The 22,099-nt window shown below is 39.8% G+C and overlaps 1 protein-coding gene across 10 annotated transcripts in view; it reads right to left on the bottom strand.

Moving 5' to 3' along the window:
• Ptk2 (protein tyrosine kinase 2) overlaps window positions 1-22,099 on the bottom strand; it is a 296,868-nt gene that overhangs the window by 196,615 nt on the left and 78,154 nt on the right. For 8 of the 10 annotated variants that reach the window (XM_045143862.1, XM_045143858.1, XM_045143860.1 and 5 more), the window contains one exon: window positions 20,438-20,750. The exons of the other annotated variants lie outside the window; for them this stretch is intronic. In XM_045143862.1, coding sequence (XP_044999797.1) covers window positions 20,438-20,537 — 100 coding nt within the window. In that variant the 5' untranslated portion in view covers window positions 20,538-20,750. The remainder of the gene's footprint in view (window positions 1-20,437; window positions 20,751-22,099) is intronic. 10 annotated transcript variants of the gene reach the window in all.

The following is a 22,099-nucleotide window of genomic DNA, read 5'->3' as shown; positions in this document are numbered from 1 at the left end:
GAAGATATATAATGTGAGATTTATACTGTAAAGTGAGCAAAATATTATATTTCTCTATATGTTTATACCTAGCTTAGAGAAAAATAGAAGTCACTTCCTTGTAGGAGCTCATAAAAGAATGAAATGAAACACTTGTTTAGCTAATGGCAGGTAAACAGGAGGCTCTGCTGGTCTGAATAGTATTATCTGAGGCCTGCACTGTTGAGCAAACTCCTTAAGATAAGCAGGACTCCTGGTCATAGGCCTACCTTGCACCCCCCAGAGGTGCTTCCTATAACTGACCAACAGATCTATTTACAATTTCCTTTTTTTTACTTTTATGGCTGTAACTGTCACCTGTAAATTCTGATTTATGGTTTAGCTCCCATCCTGTTTCTAACATCATGTGGTTATTACCAATAAAAGCTGATACTCTGAACAGTTCAGGGCTGGTACCCTGAGATTCCCTCTGGGGTGCAGATGTGGTATACCAGACTTTCTTTTTTTCCTTTTCTTTCTTTTTGACCAAATAAAACTTTGCCTCACGTTCTGTGAGTTGATGGTCTTACTTGTGCGACACTGAACCCCATAACAATACATTTAAGAACACTACAGATATTAGAAAACACAAGCATCAGATTAATCCAAGATGCAAAAGTGTCTGCATTATAATACAAGAAACACAAAAAGTCAAGACAATATAATTCCCACCAAAAATTACAAATCCATCAGAAATGACCTTGAGTGAGACTGAAAAAGAGGAAATGTCTAAGAAAGATTTCAAAAGAATGATCATAACTACAGAGCATACACAAAAATTATGAAAACTAAATAATCCACTACTGAATAATGCATGGAATCACTGAAGGAATAAAAAAGGAAACAAAAAAATTCATAGAATCAAGCCGGGCAGAGTGGCCCTTTAATCCCAATACTTGAAAGAAAGAGGTAGGAGGATCGCGATGAGTTTGTGGCCACCCTGAGACTACATAATGAGTTCTAGGTCAGCTTAGACTAGAGTAAGACCCTACTTTGAAAAAACAAACAAACAAAAAGTTCATAAAATCCAATGATGAGAACACAACATACTGAGACACAATGAAGGCAGTACAAAGAGGGAAATTGTAAGTTTAAGTATCTATATTAAGAAATTAGGACTTCTGGTTAAGATGGCTGCGTAGGTACCAGGCTAAAGCAGCCTAGGGGGGAAAAAGACCAAAAAAAAAAAAAACAACTCAGCAAAATACACACTTTTACTAAAAAGTGAGGTGTATAGGAAATTGAAGTGGGAGCAGAGAAGTAGAAGAGATCCAGAGCATCCGAAGCCGGCGGGTGTAATACTGGCACGTCTCTCATGGTGGAAACCAACTGCCCTCCAATTGGACTGGAGGCCCACTCCAATGAAGGGAATACATCCCTGATACTGAAAACTTCATACAGGGGTAGTCATGAGCCCTAGGGGTGTAACATCTGCTGATGTCTGAATAAGTGTGTATACTATGATTATCAAACTGCAAGTAACCACGTCTCTTAATATTCATGCCCTTATATTAATGCTACTCTCACTTTGGGTAGAAAATCTTCTCTTTACAGATTGCAGTGACCGTGGGACAACTCAGAAGGTATCATGGTGCTGCAAACAAGTGACTAGAGTACCAAGTAACATCTCAATCACACCTTCCAAGGCTCAGGGTCTAATGCGGAAGAGGTGGAGGAAAGAATTAAAGAGCCAAAGGAAGGGTAGGACTCCTTACAACGTGCTCCCTCCAGGCATAAAATGGCCTTGATATCCATGACCTCATAGTGCCTGACACTACCTACACAAGACCATCATAAAAGGGGGGAAAGATCATGACATTAAAATAAAAGACTTATAGAGATGAGGAGGGGATATGATAAAGAATGAAATTTCAAAGTGGAAAAGGGGGGAAGGAGGTTATTACCACAGGATATTTTTTATACTCTGGAAAATATTTTTAAAAATTGAGAAAAAATAAAATTAGATAAAATTTTTAAAAAAGAAAAAATAAATTAGAAAGGTCACAAGTAAACAACCTAATGCTTCAACTTAAGGCCTTGGAAAAAGAAGAACAAGGCAAACCAAAAATAAGTAGGCAGGAAGAAATAATAAAGATTAGGGCAGAAATTAATGAAATAGAAACAAAAAAACAATCCAAGGAATTAATGAAACAAAGAGTTGGTTCTTTGAAAGGATAAACAAGATTGATAAACCCTTAGCAAATCTGACCAAAAGAAAGAGAGAAGAGACACAAATTAATAAAATTGGAGATGAAAAAGGTAACATCACAACAGATTCAAGAGAAATTCAAAAAATCATAGGGACTTACTATAAAAGCATATACTCCACAAAGTCTGAAAATCTGAAAGAAATGGATGATTTCCTTGATTTATATGACCTACTTAAATTAAATCAAAATGAGATTAATCACTTAAATAGACCTATAATAAACATGGAGATCCGAACAGGTATCAATAATCTTCCAGCTAAAAAAAGCCCAGGCCCAGATGGATTCACTGCTGAATTTTACCAGACATTTAAGGAAGAGCTAACACCATTGCTTCTTAAGCTTTTCCAGGAAATAGAAAAAGAAGGAATTCTACCAAACTCCTTCGATGAGGCCAGCATCACCCTGATACCAAAACTAGGAAAAGATAAAACAAAAAAAGAAAATTATACACCAATCTCCCTCATGAATATCAGATGCAAAAATTCTCAACAAAATACTGGCAAACAGAATGCAAGAGTATACCAAAAAAATTATTCACCCTGACCAAGTAGGCTTTATTCCAGATATGCAGGGATGGTTCAACATATGCAAATCTATAAATGTAATACAATATATAAACGGGTTGAAGGACAAAAATCACATGATCATCTCATTGGACGCTGAGAAAGCATTACACAAAATCCAACATTCCTTCATGATAAAAGTCCTACAAAGACTGGGAATAGAAGGAACATATCTCAATATAATAACGGCTATTTATGACAAGCCCTCAGCCAACTTATTACTAAATGGGGAAAAACTGGAAGCTTTTCCACTAAAATCAGGAACAAGACAAGGGTGTCCACTGTCCCCACTTTTATTTAATATAGTTTTGGAAGTCTTAGCCATAGCAAAAAGGCAAGAGACACACATAAAAGGAATACAAATTGGAAAGGAAGAGATCAAGTTATCATTATTTGCAGATGACATGATTCTATACATAAAGGACCCTAAAGACTCTACTAGCAAACTTTTAGAGCTGATAAAAACCTACAGCCAGCCGGGCGTGGTGGGGCACACCTTTAATCCCAACACTTGGGAGGCGGAGGTAGGAGGATTGCCATGAGCTCAAGGCTACCCTGAGACTACAGAGTTAATGCCAGGTCAGCCTGGACCAGAATGAGACCCTACCTCAAAAAAAAAAAAAAAAAAAAAACAGGGCTGGAGAGGTGGCTTAGCGGTTAAGTGCTTGCCTGTGAAGCCTGAGGACCCCAATTCGAGGCTCGATTCCCCAGAACCCACGTTAGCCAGATGCACAAGGGGGCACATGCGTCTGGAGTTGGTTAGCAGTGGCTGGAGGCCCTGGCGCGCCCATTCTCTCTCTCTCTATTTCCCTCTTTCTCTCTCTCTCTCTCTCTCTCTCTCTCTCTCTCTCTCTCTCTGTCACTCTCAAATAAATAAATAAAAATGAACAAAAAATTAAAAAAAAACAAAACAAAACCTACAGCCATGTAGCAGGATACAAAATAAATACACAGAAATCAGTAGCCTTCATATATGCCAAAAACAAACACACAGAAGATGAAATCAGAGAATCACTTCCATTCACAATTACATCAAAAAAAAATAAAGTACCTTGGAATAAACCTAACCAAGGAAGTAAAGAATCTCTACAATGAGAAATTTAAAACACTCATGCAAGAAATAGCAGAAGACACTAGAAAGTGGAGAAACATCCCTTGTTCCTGGATTGGAAGAATCAATATTGTGAAAAGGGCAATCTTACCTAAAGGAATCTACACATTTAATGCAATCCCTATCAAAATTCCAAAGGCTTTCTTCATGGAAATAGAAAAAACAATCCAAAAATTCATTTGGAATCACAAAAAACCTCAAATATCTAAAATAATACTGAGCAACAAAAATAAGGCTGGTAGTATCAACATACCTGATTTTAACCTATACTACAGAGCCATAGTAACAAAAACAGCATGGTACTGACACAAAAACAGACATGTAGATCAGTGGAACAGAATAGAGGACCCAGATGTAAGCCCAAGTAGCTATAGCCACCTGATATTCGATAAAAATACCAAAAATACTCATTGGAGAAGAGACAGCCTCTTCAGCAAATGGTGTTGGGAAAACTGGATATATATCTGCAGAAGGATGAAAATTGATTCTTCTCTCTCGCCATGCACAAGAATTAAGTCCAAATGGATTAAAGACCTTAACATCAGACCTGAAACTCTGAAACTCCTAGAGGAACCCTTCAACATATTGGTCTTGGCAAAGACTTTCTGAATACAACCCCAACTGCTCAGGCAATAAAACCACAGATTAATCACTGGGACCTCATGAAATTACAAAGATTTTGCACTGCAAAGGACACAGTGAAAAAAGCAAAGAGGCAACCTACAGAATGGGAAACAATCTTCGCCGGCTATATATCTGATAGAGGATTAATATCTAGGATATACTACAAAAAACTCAAAAAGGTAAATAATAAGGAATCAAACAAGCCAATCAAAATATGGGCTATGGAGCTAAACAGAGCATTCTCAAAGGAAGAAATACGAATGGCATATAAGCATCTAAAAAAGTGTTCTACATAACTAGTCATCAGGGAAACGCAGATTAAAACTACATTGAGATTCAATCTCACTCCTGTCAGATTGGCCACCATCATGAAAACAAATGATCATAAATGTTGGAAGGGATGTGGAAAAAGAGGAAACCTACTTCCGGATAAGATGGCGGCATAGGTACCACGCCAAAGCAGCCTCAGGGGGAAAAAGACCAAAAAAACTCAGCAAAACACACACGTTTACTAAAAACTGAGGTGTATAGGAAATTGAAGCGGCAGAGGAGAAGTAGAAGAGTTCCAGAGCATCCAGAGCCTACACAGGTGGGAAAAGCGGCTCCGGCAGCTCGGCCAACCGCTGCGGCCGCGGCGTACCAGAAAGCCGCCAGACTTGGCTCGAGCCGCAGGAAAAGCCAGGTGCGTGAGCTTCACTCACACTGCGCTCTCCGCAACTCGGGAAATGTGAGGGGAGAGCGGCAGCGAGCAACGGAGGAGAAGACCGCGAGGTAGAAGAACACGTGGAACAGCGAGAGATTCAGACCAGCCGCGGCTCCCTCCCCTCCCCCACCGCCTGAACCCAGTTCCAGCGAACAGAGCAGCGGCCCGGGACCCGGCCACGCCAACTTGGGCTGACAACGGGACCCAAGCAGGAGCAGAGTTCGGCAGCAACATCAGCGGCTCCAGCACCGGTAACAGAAGCCCCAGCAGCAGACCCAGGAGTGGCAGCAGCGGCAGACTCGGCAGCAGCAGCTTCGGGGGAGCAGCGGCAGTGCACACAGCAGCAGCAGCTTCAGCAGCAGTGGTGGCTCCAGCAGCAGCAGAGGCAGCAGCAGAGGCAGCAGCAGCGGCTCAGTTTGCCCCGTAGGAAAAGCAAGTGCCCAGCTCCAGAAATCAGAACAGCAGCCCGACGACCCAGGCAGCAACTTGACTGAGACCAAAATCACCCAAGGTAACTGGGATTGCACCAGGGAAGGGTCTCACTTGGTTGCAAGCTGACTTGGATCCCTCAACAGACCAGAAATCTTTTTTTTTTTAATTATTTATTTATTTATTTGAGAGCGACAGACACAGAGAGAAAGACAGATAGAGGGAGAGAGAGAGAATGGGCGCGCCAGGGCTTCCAGCCTCTGCAAACGAACTACAGACGCGTGCGCCCCCTTGTGCATCTGGCTAACGTGGGACCTGGGGAACCGAGCCTCGAACCGGGGTCCTTAGGCTTCACAGGCAAGCGCTTAACCGCTAAGCCATCTCTCCAGCCCCAGACCAGAAATCTTAACCTCTTTGTTGATAGAGGATCTGGTCGTTATAATAACTACTCCTGCATACATACTCGGGGCTGTTTTTGATTGAATGTGTACAGTGTTTAGTTAAATTTTAGAATCTACCTGTATTTTATTCCACTCAGCCTGCTTGAATACTCCTATAGCAGGGAAACTCAACCCCTAAGAACATCTTTGTAGATTCTCTGAGAGTCTTAAGAGCCACACCTAACACCTTAAGGTCCTACCCTGAAAATATATTACATCAAATCAATTGATACAGCTAAGAATACACAGCTAGCTAGAAAATCCAAGCATTAACTTAATCCAAGATGCAAAAATATATACATTATAACACATATAACTAAAAAGCAAGACGATATAAATCCACCTAAAAGTATTAATGCATCAGAAATGTCCTCCAGTGAGAAAGAGTTAGAGGAAATGCCTGAGAAAGAGTTTAAAAGAATGATTATAAATATGTTCAAAGAGGTCAAAGGACACATCAAAACAATCAAAGTGGAAATCAAAGAGGAAATCAAAGGAATCAAAGAAGATGCAGGACACCAATTTAATGAAATAAAGAAGGCAATACAAGACATAAATAAGGAAATAGAAATAATAAAGAAAAACCAGTCAGAATTACTAGCAATGAAGAACACAGTTAATGAAATAAAAAACTCTGTAGAAAATCTCACCAGTAGGATGGATGAGGGAGAGGACAGAATATCTAAGCTAGAAGACCAGGTGGCAGACCTAATGCAGTCCAACAAAGAGAAAGACAAACTTATAGAAAAGTATGAGTGGGAATTTCAAGATATTCGGGACACTATGAAAAGATCCAATAAAAGAATTCAGTGCATAGTAGAAGGAGAAGAACTCCACTCCAGAGGCATAGTAGGCGTCTTCAACAAAATCATAGAGGAAAATTTTCCCCAAATTGGGAAAGAGGTGCCAATGCAGATACAGGAAGCCTTTAGAACCCCAGCCAGACAAAACCCAGAAAGAACCTCTCCTCGCCATATTATAATCAAACTTCCAAACACACACACCAAAGAAAAAATATTGAAAGCAGTTAGAGAGAAAAATCAAGTTACCTACAAAAGCAAGCCCATCAGGATTACAGCAGATTATTCAACACAAACTTTTAAAGCCAGAAGGGCTTGGAGTGATATATTCCAAGTTCTGAAAGATAACAACTGTCAACCAAGGTTACTTTAACCTGCAAAGTTATCCATTCAAATAGATGGAGAAATAAAGACATTCCATGACAAAAGCAGGTTAAAGGAGTATTTGAAGACAAAACCAGCTCTACAGAAAATACTTGATAGAATCCTCCATGCTGAAGAAAAGGAAAAGCACACATATAAGGAACCTAGAAAAAACAAGCGATACTCAAATACCAGTTAACAGAAGAGAGCACAGGTAGAACCAGTAACACACACACACACACAAAAATGGCAAACATAAATACACACCTTTCAATAATATCTCTTAATATCAACGGTCTCAATGCCCCAACGAAAAGACATAGATTTGCAGACTGGGTTAAAAGGCAGGATCCTACAATTTGTTGTCTCCAAGAAACTCACCTTTCTACAAAGGATAGACATTATCTTAGGGTGAAAGGTTGGAAGATGGTGTTTCAAGCAAATGGGCCTAGAAAACAAGCAGGGGTTGCTATCCTAATATCAGACAGGGTAGACTTTAGTCCGACGTTAGTCAAGAAAGATAAGGAAGGTCACTTTATATTGATTAAGGGCACACTCCAACAGGAGGACATTACAATCCTAAACATATATGCACCTAACATGGGGGCTCCCAAATTCGTCAAACAAACACTACTAGAACTAAGGTCACAGATAACACCAAACACAGTGGTGGTGGGTGACTTTAACACCCCACTCTCATCAACTGACAGGTCATCCAGGGAAAGAATAAACAGAGAGGCATCTGGACTAAATGAGGTCATAGAAGGAATGGACCTAACAGATATATACAGGACATTTCATCCAAAGGCTGCAGAATATACATTCTTTTCAGCAGCACATGGAACATTCTCTAAAATAGACCATATATTAGGACACAAAGCAAATCTTAAAAAATTCAGGAAAATTGAAATAATTCCTTGCATTCTATCTGACCACAATGGAATTAAACTACAAATCAGTAGCAAGAAAGGCTATAGAGCACACACAAAATCATGGAAACTAAACAATACACTACTAAATGATGAGTGGGTCAATGAAGAAATCAAAAAGGAAATCAAAAAATTTATAGTCAAATGATAATGAGTACACAACATACCAAAATCTCTGGGACACAATGAAGGCAGTTCTAAGAGGTAAATTTATAGCCTTAAGTGCCTATATTAAGAAATTAGAAAGGTCGCAAGTAAACGACCTAATGCTTCACCTTAAAGCCTTGGAAAAAGAAGAAGAAGGCAAACCAAAAATTAGTAGACGGGAAGAAATAATAAAGATTAGGGCAGAAATTAATGAAATAGAAACAAAAAGAACAATCCAAAGAATTAATAAACAAAGAGTTGGTTCTTTGAAAGGATAAACATGATTGATAAACCCTTAGCAAATCTGACCAAAACTAAGAGAGAAGAGACACAAATTAATAAAATCAGAGATGAACAAGGTAACATCACAACAGATTCCAGAGAAATTCAAAAAATCATAGGGACATACTATAAAAGCATATACTCCACAAAGTATGAAAATCTGAAAGAAATGGATGATTTCCTTGATCTATATGACCTACCTAAATTAAATCAAAATGAGATTCATCACTTAAATAGGCCTATAACAAACATGGAGATCCGAACAGTTATCAATAATCTCCCAACTAAAAAAAGCCCAGGCCCAGATGGATTCACTGCTGAATTTTACCAGACATTTAAGGAAGAGCTAAAACCATTGCTTCTTAAGCTTTTCCAGGAAATAGAAAAAGAAGGAATTCTACCCAACTCCTTCTATGAGGCCAGCATCACCCTGATACCAAAACCAGGCAAAGATAGAACAAAAAAAGAAAATTACAGACCAATCTCCCTCATGAACATAGATGCAAAAATTCTCAACAAAATATTGGCAAACAGAATACAAGAGTATATCAAAAAGATCATTCACCCTGACCAAGTAGGTTTTATCCCAGAGATGCAGGGATGGTTCAACATACGCAAATCTATAAATGTAATACATTACATAAACGGGTTGAAGGACAAAAATCACATGATCATCTCATTAGATGCAGAGAAAGCATTTGACAAAATCCAACATCCCTTCATGATAAAAGTCCTACAGAGACTGGGAATAGAAGGAACATATCTCAATATAATAAAGGCTATTTATGACAAGCCTACAGCCAACATATTACTAAATGGGGAAAAACTGGAAGCTTTTCCACTAAAATCAGGAACAAGACAAGGGTGTCCACTGTCCCCACTTCTATGTAATATAGTTTGGGAAGTCTTAGCCATAGCAATAAGGCAAGAGACACACATAAAAGGGATACAAATTGGAAAGGAAGAAATCAAGTTATCATTATTTGCAGATGACATGATTCTATACATAAAGGACCCTAAAGACTCTACTAGCAAGCTGTTAGAGGTGATCAAAACCTACAGCAATGTAGCAGGATACAAAATAAATACACAGAAATCAGTAGCCTTCATATATGCTAACAACAAACACACAGAGGATGAAATCAGAGAATCACTCCCATTCACAATTGCATCAAAAAAAATAAAATACCTTGGAATAAACCTAACCAAGGAAGTAAAGAATCTATACAATGAGAACTTTAAAACACTCAAGCGAGAAATTGCAGAAGACACTAGAAAGTGGAGAAACATCCCTTGTTCCTGGCTTGGAAGAATCAATATCGTGAAAATGGCAATCTTACCTAAAGCAATCTACACATTTAATGCAATCCCTATCAAAATTCCAAAGGCTTTCTTCATGGAAATAGAAAAAACAATCCAAAAATTCATTTGGAATCACAGAAAACCTCGAATATATAAAATAATACTGAGCAACAAAAAGAGGCTGGTGGTATCACCATACCTGATTTTAACCTATACTACAGAGCCATAGTAACAAAAACAGCATGGTACTGGCACAAAAACAGACATGTACATCAGTGGTACAGAAGAGAGGACCCAGATGTAAGGCCAATGCAGTGCTGGTGTGAGAGGGAATCCCATGAAAAAGCCAAAGAGGCAGGTACTGAAGCTTGGTATTTGCAAGCTTTCATCCTTTGCCAACACAGAAATATAAAAAGGGGCTGCTTCCCACATTTTTTTTAATGTGTACATCAATACTTGATATGACAATCTGACAAAATGATTACAGGACAAAAAGTATAAATAATATCCTCATGAACAGACAGAAATAATCTAAACAACCTATTAGCATGCTAAATACAGCAACACAAAATTTATCATGATCAAGATGAGGTTTATCTGAGAATTACAAGGACATTTTAACATGCAAAGCATAACACATACTAGGCTGGGGCTAGACCTCAGTGCTGGCGCACCTGTCTGGCAAGCGCTAGACCCAGGTTCAATCCCCAACACCAGCAAACAAATATCGGAAACAAAATGGAATTTTTTTTTTGGTTTATCGAGGTAGGGTCTCACTCTAGCCCAGGCTGACCTGGAATTCACTATGGAGTCTCAGGGTGGCCTCGAACTTACAGTGATCCTCCTACCTCTGCCTCCTAAGTGCTGGGATTAAAGGCGTGCGCCACCACGCCTGGCCAAAATGGAATTTTTTAAAGAGAAATATAACACATCACATTATTTAAATAAAAAAAAAAAACAAGAAAGATTCACGTGACCAATAGATGCAGAAAAAATATTTGATAAATTTTAATGCCCTTCACACAGAAAAGCCTCAGGAGACAAAGTATGAAAAGAAATTTTGAGTTTTATTATGGATACTAAACACAGGCAAGAGCCAGGTGTGGTGGCGCATGCCTTTAATCCCAGCTCTCAGGAGAAGAGGTAGGAGGATTGCCCTGAGTTCAAGGCTACCCAGAGACTACATAGTGAATTCCAGGTCACCCTGAGCTACAGTGAGACCCTACCTCAAAAAAACAAAAACAAAAACAGGCAAAACCAGAGGTAGCCTCCTATGCAACATTAACACCTTCGTTCTGGCAGCACTCACTCCCCAACACTGGCTGAAAAGCCCTAGTCAAGTTCTAACACATGAGACAGGCACTGGAAAGGAAAAAACAGATGCACGATTTTCTCCTTAAACCAGCAAAAAAAGTGAACGTATACAGCAAGGCAACAAGATAAACTTTATTAGTCACTGATTTCCATATACTAGAACCAAATCTGAAAATGTTAAATCCAAAACATTACCAATAATATCCTTAAAAATTGCCAGGTGTACCAAGAACTCAAACTGGGGATGAGCTGAAAACCTTCTTTTAGTAGACCAGCTGACAGAAAGCTGGAAAAAGCTATATTGCATGCAGCCTTATGGGACACAGAAGTCATCAATGGTGAAAACAGTGGACACTAGAATCCTCAAGTTTGGCTAGACAGTCCAAATGACCAAATGAGTGCAATAGTGGCATATCTACTCTAGAGGAAATAAACTGCTCTCTAATGGGACTGGAGACCCACTCTGTGGGAGGGAATACATGCCTAGTACTAAAAACCTAATCAAAAGCCTATGGTGGGGCAGGTCATGCGTATTAAGAGTGTAATGCCTGCTCTTATCTGGCTAAATACATATGTTACACTCACCAAACTAACCTGTAAGCACTTCTCTTAATGTTCATGCCCATATATTAAGGCTACTCTCACTTTTGGTTAGAGATGCTTCTCTTTTCAGATGGTGATGACCACTGGGATAACCCAAAAGGCACCATAGTGCTGAGAAGTAGTAATGTTCAGCATTGAAACATCTCTATCACCTTCCAAGGCTCAGGGCACATTGCAGAAGATGTGGCAGAAAGAATGTAAAAGACGGAGGATGGGTAGGACTGCTTACAATGCAATTGACCAGATGACCTCACAGTGCCTAGCACTATCTTCACAAGACCCTCATAATAGGAGGAAAAGATGATGACATCAAGACAAAAGAGATTAATGGAGAGAGTAAGGGGATATGATGGAGAGTAGATTTGTGAAGGATGGCAGAAGGGGAAGAAGTTATCATGATTTATTGTCACTAAGTGTGAAACCTGTCAATAAAAAGGAAAAAAATCAAAAATACAAAAAAAAACACCCAATCACCAGGCGTGACAGTGCACGCCTTTCATCCCAGCATTCAGGAGGCAGAAACAGGAGGATCGCTTGTGAGTTCAAGGCCAGCCTGGAACTACAGAGTCAGTTCCAGATCAGCCTGAGCTAGAGTAAAACTCGAAAAAACATGTACATACGTGCATGTTAGATATACATACATAGGTATATACATATATTTAGCTTCATAAAAATCATTAAACTTCCACTAATATCTACAACAAATCAGTAGCATAAATTAAAGAATTAAATAATTAGACATACTATGATTATATATCAGAAATCGTTTTTATAAATACTTTTTATTCTTATTTATTTGCAGAGAGACAGAGTGGTCTGCCAGGGCCTCTAGCCACTGCAAACAAACTCCAGATGCATGTACCACTTTGTGCATCTGGGTACATGTGGGTACTGGGGAATTGAACCCAGATCATTAGACTTTTGCAGACAAGGGCCTTAACTGCTGAGCCATCTCTCCAGCCAGAGAAATCTTAATACTGTTCCCAGATTAAGTCTTCCAAAAAACTGATCCATTATATTATAGCCCCAACTTTTAAAAATAGAAAGAAAAAAAAAAACTGACTCTAGAAACTGCTATAATTGCTATTTCCAATCTATATTCTTACAAATTCAAGGCAATACTTTGAGCAAGAGGAAACAAGTTAGCCCACATCCATGAGAATGAGCACAAAGCAACACAAAGCAGAGGGAGCCACAGGCCTGATGGTCTCTTCCTCAGTTAAAACAAAGCCCCATTAAGCCAGGTGTGATGAGGCAATACTCAGGAGGCTAAGGTAAGAGGATTGCCATGAGTTCAGGGCCAGCCTGGAACTACAGAATGAGTCTCAGGTCAACCTGAGCTAGAGTGAGATCCTACCTTGAAAAAAGAATAGTGCTATTGGTTTCATTTACATATCAAACTCCTTTAAAACACTTTAAGTTTGAATTAGTCTCTATAATTTTCAGAAAGGGTATAGTATAAAACCAAAATACAAACACATATTAGTTTATTTTTCTGCCTTAAGAAAATATATACCAAAAGCCAAATCTAAAATTACATGTGCTACATTTAAAAATCTGCAAGTATTAAGTGCAAAGTAAAAATATCCAGGTAGGGGCTGGAGAGATGGCTTAGTGGTTAAGGTGCTTACCCATGATGCCTAAGGACCTATGTTTGACTCTCCAGATCCCACATAAACCAGACACACAAGATGACACATGCACAAGGTCACACATGTGCATCACACATGTGCACAAGGTGGTGTATGTGACTGGAATTCTACTGCAGTGGCTGGAGGCCCTGGGCACCAATTCTCTCCAATACCCACCTCATTCAAAAAAAAAAAATCCAACTAAAATTATATCAAGGTTAACCTCTCTTCCAACTGAAAACCAGTAAGAAATTTAGAAAACAGTAGGCATTTCAATAAATTCTTTGTAGTTTAAATAATTGCAAATGAATTAATGATTAGAACTTGTGTATGTTTTTTCCAGAACTAGTCTCACTGAACATTATTAAAGCATTGCAAACAATTTAGGTGTAGTTTTGTTTCATTTTGCTTTTCCAGAAACATCTCCATTATCCTCCCATTTGTTTCTAATGTTTAAACCTGTTTCTCCAAGCAGACAAGATGATTTAACCAAGTAGCATGAGATGCAGCAGAACTGGCCTTGTGCTGGGCCCTGGGATTGCAGCAGTTAGTGCGACAGCCTCCTTGCCCCATAGGTGTGTTTCAGTGAGGGCAGCAAATGACCCAAACTAGCAAGCTAGCTCCATGGGTACGGGCGGGCAACAAGCACAGGAGAGAAGACACAGCAGAGGTGGGGTGTGGGGAATGGCTCAACTTTAAGCACACATTAGGGCTTAACACACATTAGGACTCTGCATAACCTACTGCCCAAACCAGGGCACTCAAAGTGGGGTGCTAGCAGAAGGAGCACTTGGCCAGTAAACATCCTTGGAATTTGTGATACCTCATCGACCAGCAAAAACCACAACTTAATCCACCTGAAAGAGGAGAATCTGGTGAAAACTAACAGCTTCTTCTCCAGTACGCATGCTGATGACAAGGAAATGCTGGTGTTCCTAATGTTCAGTCTAAGAGGAAGGACAGCACTCATGGCTTGTCTGCTAAGGCACCTGAGGCAACTACCTGCGAATGCCAGAATGGAGCATGTTTCCTTCAAGAACTCAGACAAGCACTCCTCTCATTTAGCTTTTCAGTTTCTGTCTGTGTGTGTGAGTGTGTGTGTGTGTGTGTGTGTGTGTGTGTGTGTGCGCGCGCACGCACACACCTGAGTTTGCATGTGAAGGCCAGAGGTTGGCACTGGGTGCCTTTCTTGGTTGCTCTGCACTTTATACATATGGTCCTCACTTGAACCCAGAACTTGCCAATTCAGCTAGACAGCTTGCCCTGAAGATCCCTTCCCACCTGACATTTATGTAACACTAGGGATTCAAACTCTGGTCTTCACCTTATCTACTGACCCCTTATTTGGCTTTCTCTTTTTAAAAGTGGGTCAGAATTGATCCACACCTTGGCTTATTTCATGCTGCCAAGCAAACAACTGTTACTCAGGAAGAAAGCCCCAGCCCTTTACCATATTCCAGCCATAATGCTGCCTCAAGACTCGTCATCATGCAGACTTGCTAAGAGCTTTCTTCCTCCAGCTACTTCCTACGTTCACTTCCCTCATTTCCTTCAGGTCACCGGTGAACTGCACCTTAATACCACCTAAAACTGTCAGCTGACTGCCTCCTCACCATAGCATTTTGAACTATCTACCATACTGGTTAATTTTCACATTCTTTTTTGGTTGCTGCTTTGTTTTGTGGGTTTTTGTTTTTTGGGGTTTTTTTCCAAGGTAGCCCAGGCTGACCTGGAACTCACTCTGTAGTCTCAGGGTGGCCTCGAACTCATGGCGATCTTCCTACCTCTGCCTCCAGAGTGCTGGGATTAAAGGCATATGCCACCACGACCGGCTAATTTTCATTCTTTTCACCATTCACCAACAAAACTGACTTCATAAGAATAGGAACTTTGTCTCTTACTCATTAGCATCTATTAGTATTGGCACTGGGCTCAGCACATACTGAGTCCTCATTAAATACTAGTCAGATGAATCAATAAATAAATGAAGATGCTCAAAAAATAAGGTATGATTCTTATATCTACAAACAAACATCCCACAAATTCTACCATGATCTACTTTCCACCTGGGTGTGGTGCTATGAGAATTAAGAACCTTTGCACTGGAGGCAAGGTCCCTGGTTTTGCCGTTTATGAGCTAAGAACCAGTACCGAGTCATTTACCCTCTCTCTCACTGTTTCAATGTCTCATCTCCAAAACTGGGATACTGATGAATTCCTATCCCAGAGGGCTTTTGTGAGAACTAACTGGGGCAGTACATATGTGCTTGAGTGCATGTGTAAACTCAGCTTATACATGGCATTTAGTGTCTGAGGAATAAATTTTAACTGTTTTAAGCACAGCTCTCTCTTGAAATGTCACCAAATGAAGTGAAGTAGAAATGGTAAAACATTCAAACAAGCTGACAGGAACTGACAATAGCTCAGAACCAAAGCAGCACCACCCTGTGTACACTCCTCAACTATTCACTCCATGGAACAACACTCAACTGTGCTCTCTCATACCCTTCCATTCTTGGAGGGGGGAAAACAAAAAAACATGAAATTAGAATGGCCAAAAGTTTGATGTGAAAACTTTTTTCTGAGCTGGAAAGGTGGCTTAGCAGTTAAGGCACTTACCTGAAGCCAAAGAACCCAGGTTCGATTCCCCAGTACCCACATAAACCAGATGCACAAGGTGGTACATGCATCTGAAATTCATTTACAGAGGCTAGAGGCCCTGACATGCCCGCCCATTCATATTCTCTCTCTCATTCTCTCTCTGCCTCTTTCTCAAATAAATAAGTAAAAATAAAACGTAAACTTTTATCTAACAGCCCAATAAATCTAAAATAAGATTGACCTACAAAGCAATATATATTAGCCAAAGGATTTTTAGCTCTGGAAGTGCCTGCCTTTCTGTTTTTTGTTTAGTTGGTTTTGTTTGTTGTTGTTGATTTTTATTTATTTATTTGAGAGCAACAAAGAGAGTGAGAAAGAGAGAATGGACACACCAGGGCCTCCAGCCACTGCAAACGAACTCCAGATGCATGCGCCACCTTGTGCATCTGGCTTATGTGGGACCTGGGGAATCGAGCCTCGAACCAGGGTCCTTAGGCTTCATAGGCAAGCACTTAAACGCGAAGCCATCTCTCCAGCCCTTGGTTTTGTTTTTAAACCCAGGATGACCTCAAACTACTCACAGCAATCCTCCTACCTCAGCCTCCCCAAGTGCTGGGATTATAGGCATGAGCCACCATGCTCAACTTAAAAGCGCCTTTAAAAATAATCAAGGGCTGGAGAGATGGCTTAGCAGTTAAGGTATTTGGCTACAAAGCCAGAGGACCCAGGTCTGATTTCCCAGAACCTAAGTAAGCCACATTCACATAGTGGCACATGAGTCTAGAGGTCGTTTGCAGTGGCTAGAGGCCCTAGCACACCCATTCTCTCTCAAATAAATAAAAATTAAAAATAAAAATATTCTTTAAAAATCAAAGCTAACTCTATAATTATTTGCAGAATTCGTTCACTTACTTGTGCAAAGTATTTGCCAAGCTGGCAAAAGCTCGACCTTATCTCAGACTATTTCACATTTAGTCTAATCAGCAAGAGAGAAATCAAACAAGAACTGTAAAACACCATGTCACAGAACATGCTGTGGGAATGCAGCAGCATAGGCTTCAGTGAGAACACTAGAGAGGGCCTGTTCAGGCTGAGGGGAAGAGTTCCTTAAGTGGAACCCAAACTACAAGTAGAACTGGAGGATGCAAGGGATGCTTCTAGAAGACAGTTCTCAAAGAGGCAACAGCACATGAGAAGTCCCCCGTGCTAAGGGCAGTGAAAAGACAGAATGGGTGCACTGTTAATGAGCAAGGACAATGGCCCAAGACTGAAAAAGCAGCAGAGGTGGGTCAGAGGCCTGTGGGCCATAGTGAGCGTGTGTGGGTTGTATCCATGTCTAATAAGAAGCCAGTGAAGAGTTTTAAGCAGGAAAATAATCAGGCTTATATTTTTACAAAATCCTTCCAACAGATACATGAACATATATGGAGACAGTGAATCCAGACAGAGAGCCACTTTCATAGCTCAGAAGAGCTATGGAACAACAGAAGAAATCTAGTCTCTGACTACTCAATATCCCATTGCTATGGGGCTGTTGATTGTGGATCTAGCTAGGCTTTGGGAGGAAAGCAGGATCAGAGTGAAGGTAACAGAGGTTAAGTTGATTAACTCAAAATGTATGCTAGAAGTAGAATCATCAGGATAAAATGATGACCTCATATAGAAAGTATGGTTTGAAGAGGCGTTCTGGATTAATGGACATGAGCCCAGTGTGCACTAGAACTGGGAAGATCAAGACAAGAAAGAGGATGTTTGAGCGTGATGTAAATGTGCATGTAGGAAGCAGCTGTCAGCTCCAATCTAAGACAGAAGATGGCTGCACAGAAAGTTGTCTGCATGGACAGATGAATCCAAGGACAGAGTGATGCACCAAAAGAATTTTGCATTGTTACACAGCGTGTCAACCAGAGATAGAACAACATACATGAACTATCTTAACAGTACAGTCTCTGTTCCTACAAGAGAAGAACCCAGAAAACATTCATTCCTACCACTTTGATGCTTGCCAGCCTTCTCAAAAAGATGGAAAAATGTGCAAGTGAAACAACCAGAAATTCCACCTGCAGTGCTTTCTGCTCAAACAGACTTGGAAGCTTATAGGACGGAGAATGTCAATATTGAATACTCTTAATCAAAATTGTCTTTAAGTTGGGCATTGCGGTGCACACCTTTATTCTCAGCACTAGGGAGGCTGAGGTAAGAGAATGGCTGTGAGTTTGAGACCAGCCTGGAACTATAGAGTGAGTTACAGGTCAGTCTGGGCTAGAGTTTAGATCCTGCCTCAAAAAAGAAAAAAATTAAAAAATAAATAAACTGTAAGCCTAGGGAATCATGACATGAGTGAGCACATATTATTAATAAAATAGATTTTCTTAAGATCTTTAGAAGATTTTTAACATCAAATTCAACAGTACAGTAAGTACTGTAAGGATACTTAAAGGTTCATTTCAAAGTATACAAATATAGGTCTCTTCTATTTTTAGCCTGTCCTGGTAAGACTTGCATGTCTCCTTAAAACTGGGACAGTGCTGTTTTCTGAGGTTAATGTGACTGATAGAATCAAATGCATGGTTTAGAGTGTCTAACTGCAGACAGAGGTTTGTATATGCTTAGGCTTTGAGCTTTCTACTTATCTACACACTGAAACTCTTATACTTAAAATAATTAATTCAGACAATTCCTACACACCAGCACCTTTGTTTTATCACAAAGACATGATTACCAAGCATGGAGACAAGCCTCCTGCTTCCCTGCCCTGGTGCTAGAGAATGAAACAAACAGGCAGAGAGGAAGTTCAAAGATAGCCACACTGCGCCAATTGCCATGGAAGCATATGTACAGCTCTGAGGTCGCAGACTCCTCTGCTTGAACCACTAAGAGCAAAACCATCCAGCCAAGGAGATGGCTTGCTCTGGCCCCTACACATGGAACCCACTGTGGCTCTTGACACAACCTAGGCAATGAGAGCTCGGCATAATGTTTCATTTAAGAAACAGCTATACCATCTTCTCTGATAGTCCAAAAATACTCAAAAAATAAGTTTCTTTGAACAAACTGTTTTATGATAAACCAAAATACTACTACCTCTTTACTGCCAAAGTTCTCTTGTCACTTTCAATAAGAAATCCAGGTCAAAGGCCAGGTGTGGTGGCACACGCCTTTAATCCTAGCACTCTGGAGGCATAGGTAGGATCACCATGAGTTCAAGACCAGCCTGAAACTACATAGTGAATTCCAGGTCAGCCTGAGCTACAGTGAAACCTTACCTCAAAGAAAAATTAGGGGGGAGATTCATTTAATTAGACAAAATATTTACTATGAATATCTATGTATTAACATGACAGGTGTTTTGTTTAGTACTATCATACTAAAGTAGTTCTAATACCATGTTTTATATGTAGAAACCTAAAAAAGAATTAAGAAAGACAGCTCAACCAATGAAAACCACGTCCTACTGAAATGGTATATTGTTCGTAACATGTTCAACAGTCCAGTCAGTGGTCCTAATATTTTACACTAAAAACTAAACTAAGTAAGCCAACTACAGTTCCATTTACAAGTGTAGTTTCTGCACAAGTACAGATTCCTCCTTTTGAATACAAAGTAAATTAATGTAACATTTAAATATATTTTGCATGGTAACAATATTTTCATTAAGGATATTCACTGCTTAAAATTCACTACTACTTTAAGCAAATATTTTAAGTTAAATTTATTTGCTTGTGTTATGCACTAACTACAGACTTTTTAACTTCTAAATATGCTTGCTGAACACCTCCTCGAAGGCTGGAGTGAAAACACTATACTTCATATGTACAGTTTTGTATGAACATACATTTTAACAACATTAAAGTGAAAAATTCCTTACTAACAAAATCGATTCTTAGTAATAAACTTAATAAAATAACATAGATCTTCAAATTAAATATATAAACTTTCTAGTGAATAGAAACCATTTTTTTCAAATAATAAAGTCTATATTATTCTTTTCTCCTCAAATTATAAAGTTAAAATTAATAATTGTGTCCTTGAAAATTTTCAATGGCACAGAATGGATAATGGGTGTTTTGAGTGAAAGAAAGAAATGCATATAAGACTCTTGGGAGACACAGGACAGAATAGAGAAAGATGACTTACTTCACATAAAAAACAGTTCTGTACACATATTTTTATTTACTACTTGCAGAGTTCTCTAACTGGTTTCATGCAACAGTTACAAATTTATGTGACATCAATTTTCTTTTTTTCCTCAAATTTGTAGCTATACCTGAAATTTTTAAAAAATCTGAAAGACTCTTACCTATCATTGTCAAGTATAAACATGAATTGATATAAAAGCAAACTGAACAATCTGTAAGTTGTTATACCTTTAGCCCAACACACTGGAAATGGACTACAGCCGCTTGTCTCCATACAGACGGCGCCTGCAGGTTTCAGGGCCTCTTGGCCTGCCCGTTCCAACAACATACACCCAATCCTAGCAAGATCAAGCCAGGAGTCCGCACATAAAGTCCCAGTTCATCGCTCCGACAGCATTTGCTTCGATCCCAAGAAAGACTAAGCTTCCCCTGTGTGCTCCTTTTTAGAGCTTGAAGCAAAATCTGGGAGGTGTTCCTTCTGTAATAGTTTCCAGCAGCTTGAAGGAGGCCTCTCAGTTACTGAATCTTCTGCTTCCGCAATCTGAAACACAGACCGTCCTGGCCAGATTAAGCCACTGAACAGAATGAAACCAGCTAGTCATGCGACCCAGTGGGTCTGTGTTCCTAGATTCATTCAGGGAAGGGGAGAGACAGGGAGGGAGAGAAGGGACGAGAAAAGAAGGCCAGGAGCCAGCACCTTATGAATATGCTAATCTCGCCCTTCTGTTCAATTCATCTGGCAGGCTTCTGTTTACAAAATGACAGTGAACTCTAAAATTGAGTAAGCTACAAATCCAGCCTGACCCAGATCGCATCTGTACATGGTTCCTAAACAGTTTCTCTCTTTGGAATCATGCCTTTGGCATTTTAGCAACCTGATTCTGGCCTTAGACTAAAAACGACTTGATAAATAAAAGCGATTTGGAAAATGAAAAAAATCACGAATATCAAAAACAAATTGGTGGGAAAAGTCAATATAACTCGAAATATCTTTGAGGTAAAATGTTTTCCCTGACTGATACAAGTCAATATAACTCAAAATATCTTTGGGGTAAAATGTTTGCCCTGACTGATACTTTCATAATAAGCATGCAGATGTATATGCATATATATAAAGCATACAAACAAGAATTTAAGGTAATCAACTTCTTTGATAATTTGCTTCAGAAGGGTTGAGAAGATGCCTCAGTAAGTGAAGCACTTGTGCACAAACAAGAAGACTATTTGGACACCCAGCACCCAAGTAAAAGCCCGCAGGACAGTGTGCACTTACAATCCCAGCCTGGGGAGGAACAGACAGGGAGGGGAGTCCCTGAGGCTTTCTGGCCAGCTTCTCTAGCAGAACTACTGAGTTCCAGGCTTAGTGAGGGACCCTGTTTCAAAAAATAGGATGGAGAGACAAAAAACAGGATGAATGGAGTGACTGAGGAAACCCATATCAACCTCAAGCCTCCACTCACACATACACCCAGGAGCCTGCACATACAAATGCACACCACACACAGACACAAATAAAAATAAATGAATTAATCAATAAAATAAAAATTTGCTCAAGAACATGAGGGATCCAAGGTATTTTTTCTAGCTTCAAAAAATGAGTAATGAAGCCGGGCGTGGTGGCGCACGCCTTTAATCCCAGCACTCGGGAGGCAGAGGTAGGAGGATTGCCATGAGTTCAAGGCCACCCTGAGATGACAGAGTTAATTCCAGGTCAGCCTGGATCAGAGTGAGACTCTACCTCGAAAAAAAAAAAAAATGAGTAATGAGCTCATAGTGAAGAAAGACCAAAAAAACACTTTTAAAATCTGCATCAGCAATTTTTATAAAAGCAAAGCTACTTACTTTTTCCATTTAAACCGACATAATCTGGCTATTTGAACACCCTTCAAC

The sequence above is a fragment of the Jaculus jaculus genome, chromosome 2 (genome assembly GCF_020740685.1).
Source record: "Jaculus jaculus isolate mJacJac1 chromosome 2, mJacJac1.mat.Y.cur, whole genome shotgun sequence".
NCBI lineage: Eukaryota > Metazoa > Chordata > Mammalia > Rodentia > Dipodidae > Jaculus > Jaculus jaculus.
This window is presented reverse-complemented; position numbering and strand designations above follow the sequence as displayed.